This window comes from Mus musculus, chromosome 9, assembly GCF_000001635.26.
Source record: "Mus musculus strain C57BL/6J chromosome 9, GRCm38.p6 C57BL/6J".
Lineage (NCBI taxonomy): Eukaryota > Metazoa > Chordata > Mammalia > Rodentia > Muridae > Mus > Mus musculus.
Genome location: NC_000075.6, coordinates 49,009,015 through 49,022,534, shown reverse-complemented (window position 1 = coordinate 49,022,534; position 13,520 = coordinate 49,009,015). Strand labels below are relative to the sequence as shown.

Here is a 13,520-nt window from a genome sequence, read left to right as displayed (position 1 = left end):
TTGAACTCAGGACCTCTGGAAGATCAGCAGTCAGTGCTCTTAACCGCTGAGCCATCTCTCCAGCCCTTATATACTCTATTATTCATGTTGTGATAGATTTCATATAAGATTTCTCCAGTAAGAGTAATATTCTCAAATATGTGACTGAAATAATAGGGTACTTTTACAGTTATTTAATATACATTTTTATTTTATGGGTATAGATACTTTGCCTGCAAGTATATCTGCACCATATGCATGCCTGGTGCCCTGGGTGGCCATAAAAAAGGTATAGGATCCATGATAACTGGAGTCACTGATCCTGGATCCTCTGCAAGTGTTAACCACTGAGCCATCTCTCTGCCTGCACATCTTCACTTGCGTGCGTGCGTGCGTGCGTGCGTGTGTGTGTGGGCGCGCGCGCCCACACACATGTTGTCAGGTGCTCTGAGTCCAGAAGGTGGCCCTGGATTCCCTGAAACTTGATTCCAGATGGTTGTGGCCATGAGATGAGTGTCAGAAACTCAACTATTGTGAGCACAGTGTATACTTTCACCATCAGCCTCTAAACAAAGTTTTCTAGATATGTGTAATCTCCCCATTGCTAGCACATTACTCTAAACTCATATGGAGAGATCTGCAGGAAGGACAGGAAATCAGGGTTATCCTTAGATACTTGCTGTGTGAAGACACCCTGGAGAGAGGAGACTCCACCTCAACAACAACAACAGTAGTTACTGTGGTTAGTTAAACGAGCAGCGCATAGTTGCAAGCACCTATAATTTCATCACTTGAGAGGCAGAGGCAGGCAAATCATTATGATTTTAAGACCAGCCCGGTCCACAAAGCAAGTTCAGGCCAACCAAGGCTTGCTTACACAGCAAGATCTTTTCTCAAAAAACCCAAACCAACAAACAAAAGAACGAAGAAAATGAAAATGAGTAGAGAATGAGCGCTTTAACTCAGCATCAAATCCACCACACAGGCCACAGAGCGGAGAGCAAAGGCAGCCTTAGCCAAGGTTGCCTACCACCTACTCTGTCCCTCAGGGTCACTAACAGAGAACAGGCATGTGCCTGCCAGGGTGAAGATCCTGAGCCAGTTGTTCAATCCCTGGCATGCACTTGGCCATGCTCTTCCGCTACGAGTTTATCAAACTCTACTCAGTGCACACTTCACAGAGAGCAGAGCTGGTATCTTGGCACAGGAATGGGTATCAGCCTTCACCTCCTCCCAGGCTCATTCCATTTTAATAAAATACTTAAAACCCCACAGAAGTTTTTCTCCTCTAAGGAGCTTGAGTTTATCAGTAACAATCACACCAGAGTCCTGGCTCTTAGAGCCAACAACTTCACGAAATGCAGCACCTGTTTTGACTAACAGGACCAGGGCAGGGGATGGGACAGGTCGAGACAGGAAGGGATACAGTCCAAGAGTATTTATCTACGATGTACAAGGTGTTCAAGTCTTAGCACAGGATAAAAACAAAAACACAGCAAAGTAGCTTCAAAACCGTCTTGTCTATCATGTACAGAAGAAATCTCCCTTTCAATATCTTACATAGAAGAAATAATAAGCATTTTGTTTATTTTCTGAGACAAGGTCACGGAAATCCAAGTTGGCCTGGAACTCCCGATTCCTAAGTCCTGAGCTCACAAGTATGCTCCACCTTACCCCACCTTTTTGTTCTTCTGAGGCAGAGTTTAAGCTATACTCAGACTAACCTGACCTGGACTACATAGCCCAGACCAGCCTCAATAAACAAACAAACAAACAAACAAATAAATAAATTCACTCAATTCTCTTGCCTTGGCCTCCCAAACACTGAGATTACTGGCCACAATGCCTATTTTTAGGCTTCAAAGTGATGTATGGATGTGTTTAAAAAATTCAAATATAAAGTTGTATTTAAAAAAAAAAACATGAAAGTTACCTACTCCCACCTCATTTCTGTATCTCACAGCATGTTTATTAGTTTTTGGATATTTTCCCTGGAATATGTCACATACATACATACAATGTTTATATAGGTTAAAAAAAATCCACTCATTTATTTTTATGTGTATGAGTGTTTTGTTTGCATATTTGTGTGTGTATCACGTGTGTGCAGGAACCTACAGAAGTCAGACAGGGCATCAGATTCCTTCAAAATGGAGCCATAGGTAGTTGTGAGCCGTCACACGGCTGCTAGGAACCAAGCCAGGGCTTTCTTCTGCAAGAGCAGTAAATGCTCTTTGCTGAGCATTAAGCCACCCTTCTCTAGTCTTTAGGTCACATCCAGGAAGTTATGTTTTGGCCAGGAAGGTGGTTTAATGGAGGAAGGTGTCTGCTGCCAAGCCTGGAACTCTTGAGTTTGGTTTCTAGGATCCACATGGCTGAAGGAGACAACTTTAGACAGCATCCTCTGACCTTCATATACTCATACATGTACACATAAGATATGTAAGTAAGTAAATAAACAAACAATTAAAACTACAACCAGTTGATTTTAAAGGCAGAGTAGAGGCTCAGTAGTTAAGAGCATGCTTCTCCACAGAAGGCCCTAGTTCCACTCCTTGCAGTGTGGATAGACTGTCTGTAACTCTAGATCCAGGGTAACTGACACTCTCTTCTGGCCTCCAGAGGTACTAGCACTGCCAGATGCACATAATCACACATAGACACAACATACACATAATCAAAAATAAATCTTAAAAACAGCAATAGTAATATTACACTAAGGAAAGTGCTTCCAAAGTCTCACCGATTCTTGGTTTCTTTAAGTTTCCTAAAAATAACGGGGCCAGTGACCTGGCACAGCAGATAAAGGCACTTGTCACCAAGCCTAAGTTTGATTCCCCAGAATCCACATAAAGATAGACAGAGAAAACTGATTCTGCAGGTTGTTACCTGACCATCATATGAATGCGAAGCACACATGTTCATCCCCTCTCCCCATCTCTTTCCCCCTCCTCCCATTCTCTTACCCAATCCCTACACGCAGCAAATAATGTTAAATGTTAATATTGGATCTGGGTAAATCTCGTGTCCCTTGGAGAAATTAATGACCTAGCAGTGGACCCGTGAGGTAGGACAGAGAATGTTAATAGATGAAACAGCTGGAGAGATGGCTCAGCAGTTAAGAGCACTGACAGTTTTTCCAGAGGTCCTGAGTTCAATTCCCAGCAACCACATGGTGGCTCAGAACCATCTGTAATAGAATATGATGCCCTCTTCTGGTGTGTCAGAGTACAGCAACAGGGCACTCATATACATAAAATAAATACACCTTTAAAAAAAAAAAGAAAGAAAAACACCAGCTGTTCTTCCAGAGGACCCCGGTTCAATTCCCAGGACCCACGTGGTGGCTCCCCAACTGTAACTCCAGTTACAGAAGCTCTGATAATCTCTCACAGACAGACACACGTACACGCAGGCAGAAAGAAAAGAACACTTCCAAAAATGCACAGGGAATAAAAAAGGAGTTGAAGAGGAAGAGAGAAAGCCAGTAACAGTGTACAGATTTCCTTTGTAAATGTTAAACCAACAGCTCTATCTAGACTACAAAGACCTGTTTTAAAGAAAGCACAGAGTCTGCCAGAAGAACTCGGCACACGCGAGGAGCTCAGGCTCCTGTTCTCAGGCAGCATCACCCCATGCAACACTTCACAAGCCCATTCTCCCCACGTGAAGCTGCCAGGCCCAGAGGCCAATCAGAGCAATGCCAACCCTTGGGCAAGTGGAGACAGGAGAACCAGAGGTTCCAGGCCATCCTCTTTGAGTTCGGGCTACAGAAAACTGTCTCAAAAAAACCAAAGAGGACAAGTGACTGACAGCACTACTTCTCACGTTCATTTAGTCAGAGAGCAGGAGGGCAGGGGAGAGAAACTGCCAGACCGTCAGAGTATGTCCGAGTCCCTCAAGTCCTCAGGACCACTCACCCACAGGCACTAGCTGGCCTTGAAGATTCCTTTACACTTACAATGAGGGTACTGCCTTTTTTATAAACCACCAGTTATTAATTAATTATGCTCTGTACTTTTAAACATACTCTCTAATCTTAATAGTTGCTTTATGTTTCAAAGCATGAAACGACCCAGAAGACTCACCTTTCTAACTTCTGCTGCAGAACTTGTATTTCCTCCTTCAACTTCCGAACGCTCTCTCTCTTACTTCGGATAAGCTCTTTGCTCTTATACATGTACCTAAGCAAATGATACCCACGTGCAGAAGTGACATCAGCAGATATCAATGACAAGACCTCAGTGGAGACTTCATACAGGCAATTATCCATTATCCAATATTACATTTTTATTTTCCTTTATTTGTTGAGTTTTTGGCTTGAGACAGAATCTTATAGCTCAGAGTGGTCTCCAACTCCCCCTGTAGTGGGGGGGATGCCCTTGCATTTCTGGCTAAATTACAGGGTACCAAACCCACCGGAGTGCACTGCTATGGATCACACTCAGGTCAGCAAGGAAGCAGGATGGATGCCCACTCTCACCACTATCACTAAATGCTTCCCTAATGGTGAAGCCAGTACAGTGGCTCACAAGTCAAAGAAACAAAAGGTGGGAGACAGCAGCAAAGGAAGCAGAGCTGTTCTTCAGCTACAGCTCACAGCAGCCACAAGACCCAGCTGACTCGGTGAGTTTACTCCAACCCGAAGATACAGTGTCAATTTAATAGCCAGTACAATTAACTTTATTTCCATCTGTTCAAAGAGAACAGAGTAAAATTTTTAAAACTCAGAATTTCAAAAGTTTAACTAATGATGAAAGGGCTGTACACCAGATTGTAAAGCATCACCAATAGAAATAAAGGTGTAGGGAGGCAGAAGCAGGTGGATTTCTGAGTTCAAGGCCAGCCTGGTCTACAAAGTGAGCTCCAGGACAGCCAGGGCTATACAGAGAAACCCTGTCTCGAAAAAACCAAAAAAAAAAAAAAAAAAAAAAAAAAGAAAAAGAAAGAAAGGTGTAAAAACAAAACGGTAGCTACTATGCTTAGAAGGAAAAGATCACACTCTAAGATGTCATTTCTCCCCAGACTGAACGACAGGTGTGGCACAATCCAACCGAGTATCCCTTATTTTGGCAGAAACTGGCAAGTCACTAAAATTTCCATGGAAATGCAAGGAGCCAAAAGCCAAAATTGTTTTAAAGCTAAAGCCACTGGAGAGTGTATAAATTTTCTTGTCAAACTAAACAAAATAAAGACAAATTAAACAAATTAAAAACTGTCTAAAGTTCCGAGGGCTGTGGCGTGAGCTCTGAGCTCGGTTTGCTTCCTTGCTAATATTGGGTTTTCTCTCTCATCCCCCTTCTCTCCCCGTTCCCCCCTTTAAACTATAACTGGGTCCTTCTTAGAAGAGATTTCAGAAAATGAATTTTCCAGGTGATGGCTGGAGAATGAGGGCTTTTTAAAAAATGTCAAAGTTAGAGGAAGTTTTGTTCCCCTATCTGGATGTAAAAGAGGAACCTAAGCATAGTTAAAAACCCAGCTGCTATTCCAGTGGTTTGTGTGCATACAGTTTTACCGTGACAGTATAAACTAGCACCTGCCTTGCATTCTTCACTTTATTGCTTTACAGCGTCCATGGAGATGAGATTTATGTTCTGAGTCCAGACAGATGCCCTAGCTACTCAGTCACAGTACTCTGAAAGGTTCACACAATTGAAATGTACACATTATCAAATGTTTAGGTGTCTCCACACATAACTATGTAGCTCACAGTCACTTCTACTATTGTGTTTGAACCAATACTCACCTATCCATATAGATAATCTGAGGAAATTCCAGCTTATTATGAATTTTTTCAGGCTGCCCAAGAGACTGATTAAACTCAAATCTGGAGAGTTCAAAGGTCAACACTGGAGGCAGCTTTGTAAACCAACGCTGCCAAGGAAAAACCATAGGGGAAAGAGAAGTCAATGTCAGGAAATATCAGCCACATTTAAAATACCTTTCACCAAACTTCTTTTGATATGAAATTTACATCCAAGACAACTGTTACACAGCATTTTATCTCACATACTATCTAAATACTTAGAATTATACTTGAAGACTAAACCTTCCTCAGCATCCACATTTACCACCAGCATTGCGTTCAACCATCACCTTTAGAAATAAGCACCACAGAATACAAGAACTGACCATGCGCCAATGCAAGTCATTCCCTAAGAGTCATCAGAATTTAAGATGTTCAGATCTTACGAGAAACAGCCTAACAGCGTGTAATTAGGGGATAACTGCTCTCAATAATCATCTAAAAAGACAAACACTATAAATATACTATGTACTGTTTATTTACAGCTAGCCACAGTTTTAAGTCCTATTTACAAATAAAAATGTAAAAGTCTCATGTTTCTGAGGAAAATAATCTGACTTCCAAGACAGAAGTTCTTGAAAAGCCAGCCAGGCCAGTGAACCCACAATGGCAACCAGAGTTTGAAAAGAAGGCACGTTCTTTTCCGAGCGCAGCTGAGGGAAGCAAGCCTGCACCAGCAGCTTTGCCTGCCCCCCAGAGTCTTCCACGGGTGGCGGCTGGCCCCATGGGCATCCGACTCCCCCACAGCTGAGTCTTTTTATCTTTGTTGTTTGCTTCTTGAGACAGGATCTCACTCACTAGACAGCCAACGCTGGCCTTGAACTTGTAACAATCCTGATTAATCAGTCTCTTAGGTGACAGAATTACAAGCATGAACCATCTTGACTGGCTCTTCTGGGTTAAATCTAATTAAACAAGCATAAGGACTCTTGCTAGGGTTTTATTTTTACGAAATCCGTGTCCCTGGATGCCATTTAAGTAGTAACTGCTCATTCACTGTACACACAAGGTATAGCTCACACTAGGAACTGCCAGGAATCCCTTTTTCCCTGGAGAAGCTGAGGAGGAAGTGCTCTCAACATTCTACCATCGTCTAGGGCTAAAACACCTCCACAGGCCTATGTCAGGTGCCCTACTTTAATTCAAGTCAATTTCTCCTAACATAATTCTTGAAATTCAGTTCCAAAAGCCAGTTTTGCCTCAAAATATTCTAAATGGCACATCATTAAGAGTTTTTTACCTCCAAAAATACGGAGGCAGTGCGTTCTCCCTGCTCAGGTACACGCAGGCTTCAACAGAAAGGGAGAAACGTGATCATACTGAAATCACATCAAAGCGACACAAGCCCTTACATGTGTAACTCAGGATTCACACCAACTGCTTAGAGATGGGAGACAGATTCAAGATCTGCTCAGCGTGTGGCGACCTAACACGTGAACTGGTTTGCCTCAAGTTCAGCCCTACTTAACTGGCTCTGTCACTGGTAATATACACCTTACCTCCTGCCCATACTTCACGGAACGATCCGAAGGAAGCAGCGCGATGTCACCTTCCACCATGGCCCCTTCCAAACATTCGTCTAAGTTGTGGTAACCGTTTACCTGAAGAGGATACTGGCCGAAGGTCTCATTGTTACAAAAGGGCTTTCCTAGGCAAAGAGGGGTTTGTTAAGCTTAACTACCACCACTTAAAGTCTATTTCTCTGGCTCCACTGAGACACCACTGTTAGGACTCAGTAGTCTCTGAGAAGTGGAGAAAAATACACTGGAGGTAACCTCCACTGACCTATTGGACCCGGGCCTGTGCATGCTGCAAGTAGCAAGCCCAAGGCACAGGCTTCCCCGTCAAACCCACCATGAGAGTCCTGGCTGGAATAAGACTACACAGGACACACAAGAGTGGCAGAGGCCCGTGTCACGTTAACTATGTGTGCTAGGACGTGGCCAGTGAATTCCAGACCTAGGGGTTATTACAAACAAATTACCTTCTTCAAAACATGCATTTCAATATGGACACAAATATGGACACAGTGCTGAACACCTGCAGCCCTGGTCCTTGAAAGGCTTACTACTGAGAATAAAGGCTATCCTCAACTATACAGCAAGACCCTGCCCCCACCCCAACCAAAAAAAAAAAAAAAATCAGTAACACAAGATATTTCAAGGGGAAAAGAACGTGGATGGAAGTGAAGCCCACAGATACTGAAATGAGACTTGCCAACAGTCATACAAGAACCTGGAGGCTGAGTGGATACTTCTGACTCAATATGGGCAGCTCCGGGTTGCTTTCTCCAAGGGAAGGGATTTCAATATTGACTAAAACAAACTCTGAGGTTGAGTGTTCTAGGTCAGCCCTGGCCCCTTTGTGTGTGGGGTTTACTAACCCACGTAGGCACAGGGAGGAAATCGATTTGGAGATCTTCTTCAATCACTTCTCCATCTCTTGGGGTGGTGGGCAGTCTCACAAAATGTAAAATGGAACTATGCTGGTTAGTTTCATGTCAACTTGATACAAGCTAGAGTTACCTGAAAGGAGGTAACCTTAATTAAGAATTTGCATCTATTAAGATCTGGCTGTTGAGGGGCTGGAGAGATGACTCAGTGGTTAAGAACACTGACTGCTCTTAACTGGTCCTGAGTTCAGATCCCAGCAACGACATGGTGGCTCACAACCATCCATAATGAGATCTGACGTCCTCTTCTGGGGTGTCTGAAGACAGCTACAGTGTACTTACATATAATAAATAAATAAATCTTAAAAAAAAAAGAGAGATCTGGCTGTTGAGAATTTTCTTAATTAGTAGTGATTGATGGGTGAGGGCCCAGCCCAATGTGGACAGTGCCATTCTTAGGCTGGTGGTACTGGGTTCCATAAGAAAGCAGGCTGAGCAAGCCATAGGAGCAGGTCAGTAGTAAATAGCACCCTTCCCTGGCCTGCTTCCATCAGTTCCTGTCTCTAGCTATTAAAATGGGATGGCTGGCAGAGGTGTATTTCACATACCAAAGTGGACCTGACTGCCAGGTTCTCCTGATGGCATGCCCTGCCCACTACCATGACTCTCTCCAGCCCAGGGTCTAGGCCGCCCTTTCCTATATGATCCAACCGTTTTGGCTACCTGTCTACTCTTTTTTGGGCCTCCAGGATACTGCAGCTGGTTCCCTTCTTCTTTCCCCTTCTCCCTACATCCACATGGCTCAGGGCTCACAGCCACTCTGGACTATCTCAGACGCCTCTGCCTCTGGCAATGCTCTCCCACAATGAACACAATGTCCTTTCCTTTTTAATTATTGTTTTCACTCACTAGCCCTGCTTTAGTTCCTGCCCTAATTTTCTTCAATGATGGACTGTGATGTGGAAATATAAGCCAAATACATCCTTTCCTCTCCAACTTAGTTTTGGTCATGGTATTTTAACATCACAGCAATAATAACCCTAAATAAGAAATATATATGTGTATGTGTGTGTATGTATGTATGTGTGTGTATATATATATATATATATGTATATATATATATATATATATATATATATAGTGAGAGAGAGAGAGAGAGAGAGAGAGAATTTAAATATATTTGACACTTAAAAATGCTCATTCTTTGGAGAAATTGTGTGTGGCGATTTATGAGGAAATTCTCTGACAGGCTCAGACATGTGAACGCCTCATGTCCAGATTGAAGCTTAGGAGGTATGTATGGCCTTAGTGGAGAAGGATGTCACCTGAGGTGACCTTATGGAGTTCACAGCCTCACCCGACCTTCAGTTTGCTCGTTCCTCTCTCAGCTTCCTGCTCCTGCCACCATGCCTGCTGAGTGCAGCCATGACTCCCCACATCGCCCCCTGGAACAGTAGCTAAAATCACACTTGCTAATTTGCTTTTGGTCCTGGTGTTTTACCCAACAGAAAAGCCCCTAACACAGAAGAAGCTCATACCAGAGAATGAATGACTGGATGGCCTGAGGCAATCAAGCACCCGACCCTGCTGATTTCTGGAGGAATGTGGAAGATTTTGGAACTAAAGTGTTGAATGCTGTAGGCAGAGCTTAAAGGAGTGTTCTAATAGGAGCCAAGACTAACAGCACCCAGAGGCCAGTCCCGTGATATTCTGGCAAAGAATCTGGGCCACCTTCTGCCTTTGCACTATGAACTTGCCTGAGGCAAACTTTAAAACAGGACTGGTTTCTTTGGCATAGAAAATTTCAAGACTACATAATGTTGAGATTGTGGCATGGTTATTATTGTTAATGCTTCCACAAGTCTACCATGAAAAAAAAGTGGGGCAGAAAAAACTACAAAATGTACAGTTTGGAGAGAAAAGAACACCAGGAAGTTTATTGTTACAGCCAAAACACTCGGGAAGAACGGCTGTAACTGTTAGGAGGTTATGTTTTACAAGTAATGTAAGCATTTACTTGTAAAACTCTGTTGGGCCCCCACACGCCTATGGGGGCCAGGGAGTGGGATACTGTAGTTTAAATGAGAAATGTTTCTCATGGTCTCCTATTTGAACCCTTCCTGTCCAGGAGGTAGCCTTGTTGACGGAGGTAGGTATGTCACTAGGAGGCAGACTGTATGAGTTCACAGCTTTGCCCTGCTCCCCACTTGCTCTGGCTGCTTCGTGCTTACAGTTAAAGATGTCACCTCTCAGTGTTTTGTAACAGCTGCCTGCTTGCCATTTTGTTCCCACCATCTCGGATTCTAATCCTCTAGACCCAGAAGCTAGAAAACTTTCATCAATAGATTTCCATAGGCATGATATTTTATCACAGCAACCGAGTAGTAGTTACTACTACACATGGTGCTGGGCTATGTCTAACATCCACCCATCCATCCATGTATGAAAACTGCAGCTGTTGGTGTAGCAGTTAAGAATGCACCCTGAATTCTGGGTTCAAGTCCTACTAACAAAAATAAACACATATAGTAAATCTAAAACCTAAGGTCCAGTGGTGGTGCATGGCTGTAATCACATGAGAATGAGGCTGATATAGGGAAGAGCTGGCCATGGGTTCACAAGCTGCTGAATCCACAGAGGTTTCGATACTATTCTATTTGTACATAGGCAAAATCCTGACACTAAAAAAGTAAAAGCTATGTGCTTAGCCATTCTATAGAACCTGAGATTAGATGCTCCATCAGGAAAAGTAATATAGAAAATTAAGTAGGATCACTGCCATCAACATAGATATTACACAATTTAACATGACAGTTCTAGGATAAAGACTGTGCCCACTGTACAGATCTAGAGACTGAGGACTCAGACTATGTGCCCATAGTCACATGGAGAAAAGCCAGAGAATAAGTCTTCAGTTTGTTGGACTTTCAAATCTATCCTGTCTTCCTGCAACAATGAAGCAATGAGACCCAGTCACAGGTGACAACACACACACAGGACAAAGACAGACCTTACCTTCTCGGACCCCTTCTGTCAGAAAAGTACCGTAGAATAGCTGCACCATGGGATTTTCAGATTTATTCCTGAGATGGCTGCTATTTTAAAAGAGATAAGACAGTTCTGTGTGACTCGAATCAAATACATGCCCATAAAACCCGAGCAGCACTCAGAAAGAAATGAGAACAGTAGCCTGCCCATTCTCATCACCACACTGTCACATGGTAGGTATCTTAGTTTCTAAGGAAGCAAAGATGTAGTTCAGCTCAGACCCTGACTGACAAGAAGATGCCTGGCACTGTGCTGGGAGGCAATGTGTGAACCCTGACCTTGGGGTCACACTTGGTGACAAATATGTGTGTATATACATTTGCTCTACACACAGTTTGCCAGATTACATGTATATGCAAGGTAGAGAACAGCACAGGAGCAAAGAATGGACTCCCCCAGAGTTTCACAGGTAAATGCTTTCAGATTTCCTCAGTGGCACAATATAAGTAGCATGCAAATGTGCTTTTCCTAAAGCTCGTCTTACATTGTACTTAAGTATGTTTTAAGTTCCCTCGTCTTATACGGTAGTTATGTGTGTAAGTTCCCAGTTGCAAACTATTTCATGATACTTTATTCTCCAACTCCAGACTTAAAACTATTTAGAAAAGTGGTTCTTGGCAGCCACACACAGATGATACAGGTCCTGTGTCCATGCTGGGATGACTGACCCACATGCTCTGTGAATGCTAAGATGTCACAGGTGAGTGACATTAAATATAATGGTTCCATACCATACACCATGTCCACATTTAGGAGTCCTTTACCCGCTTTTAATTACATCTTACAACCAAGCAGTTAGTTCAGGTTCAGAGAAACAAAGGTTGAGGGGACAGTCTAGATCTCTACAGGAAAAGCCAAAACAGGGCTCAGTGGCCACCAAGAAGTTTGGCAAACACTGGCAGTTTCTACTTTAGAAGAGTGACTTCGCCCACCAACTGTTCTCAGCGGCCACCGTGAGTCGGAAGGATGTGCAGACAAACCCTCAACACTCACTTAACATTAACAGCTAGCTGGAACGCATCCTCCAGCCAATCCAGGAGCTTGTGTGTGAATTCACTCACATCTTGCTATAAGAGAGGCACAAATTGCAGTAAGTTAGATGCAATACTGTACTCAAGGAAACAAAGGTCTGCTTTTAAGTCCACAAATAAATATTCTACTCCTATGACATAATCTCCCTTTTAAGAGGCAAAAGACATAGGAGCAGGAAGCCCAGTGACTAGAGACAAACAGCAGGGCACTGCTGTGATGGCAATCAGCTAGGCCAGGAGGAAGTGGAACGCTACAGGGCTGGCCACATCTGTGTGTGACAAAAACAAAACAAAAGGAACAGACTGGAGTCCACTAGGGTTCTGTGAGAAGTGACAGAGAAAGGCAATTTTACAAACTGTTTTGAGAATGCTAGTTAGCTATGTAGCCATGTAATAGTGTGGGGGTTTCACATTGTGGAGCCCAAAGCTGGTGCAACAGCAACAGCTCTGAGCTCAGTAGCAGGTGGAGAAGGAAGGGGAAGATTCCACGACTGAAAGAGAAAAGCTGCCAAACTCAGCTTCAGCAGAGTGGGAAAGAGGATTTCTATCTATCCCAGCGTGACGTTACAGCCTGCAATCCCAGATTCAGGAGGCTGAGGCTGGAGGACCTGCCATTCAACAATCACCTGGGTTCAATACTGAGACCTGCCTTAAAATCCAAACCAACTCAAGATTTCTACCTGGGCCATCAGACACAGGACTTGACTCTTCTCAATTATCCTTCAGTATGGCTCACTGGGTTACTTTTCGAATTTGTTCCTGCTTCAAAAGCCTCTGCTGGTTAAGGCAAGAGCCATCCTCCCCACTTACGATACTCTTCCTCCCACTTCTGCCTCCTTCAGTGCCAGCGCATCGTGCACCTCTCACCCATGTGAACACACCTGCTCTAACTACACCTTCTGAGAGCGAAATAAAGGGCAGATGAAGGCAGTCATCTTGTCTTTGTTCAGAGCTTGTCATACAGTAACAATTCAAATAGCAGTACCACACTAGCAAAGGGTGACTCAGACACTGGCCTTTGAAATATGACAAGGGAACAAAGTACCTGCTGCTCCTCGGATGATCGGAAGGCTCCCTTCAGTAGATCCAGGGCTGCAGAAGGGTCTACAAATTTTCGATTTGATCCCAACAACAGAGCAAATAAATACTGAAGCTCTTGCATAAACATGATATTTCTCTTTTCCTAGAGAAAACAAGCCAAGATCTTATTTGGAAAGCTCAAAGGAATGAAAAAAAAATTATCAACAATCACTAGTTCACATTT

At 43.4% G+C, this 13,520-nt stretch overlaps 1 protein-coding gene across 9 annotated transcripts in view; it reads right to left on the bottom strand.

Moving 5' to 3' along the window:
• Nucleotides 1-13,520, bottom strand: part of Usp28 (ubiquitin specific peptidase 28) — a 57,199-nt gene that overhangs the window by 19,983 nt on the left and 23,696 nt on the right. For 5 of the 9 annotated variants that reach the window (XM_006510259.4, XM_006510261.4, XM_030244323.1 and 2 more), the window contains 6 exons: nucleotides 13,302-13,439; nucleotides 12,219-12,292; nucleotides 11,193-11,272; nucleotides 7,285-7,433; nucleotides 5,726-5,853; nucleotides 4,068-4,163 (listed from right to left, as the gene is read on the bottom strand). In XM_006510259.4, the coding sequence (XP_006510322.1) occupies nucleotides 4,068-4,163; nucleotides 5,726-5,853; nucleotides 7,285-7,433; nucleotides 11,193-11,272; nucleotides 12,219-12,292; nucleotides 13,302-13,439 (665 nt within the window). The remainder of the gene's footprint in view (nucleotides 1-4,067; nucleotides 4,164-5,725; nucleotides 5,854-7,284; nucleotides 7,434-11,192; nucleotides 11,273-12,218; nucleotides 12,293-13,301; nucleotides 13,440-13,520) is intronic. The other 4 variants (XM_006510260.4, XM_006510263.4, XM_006510264.4 and 1 more) reach the window with 2 other exon arrangements.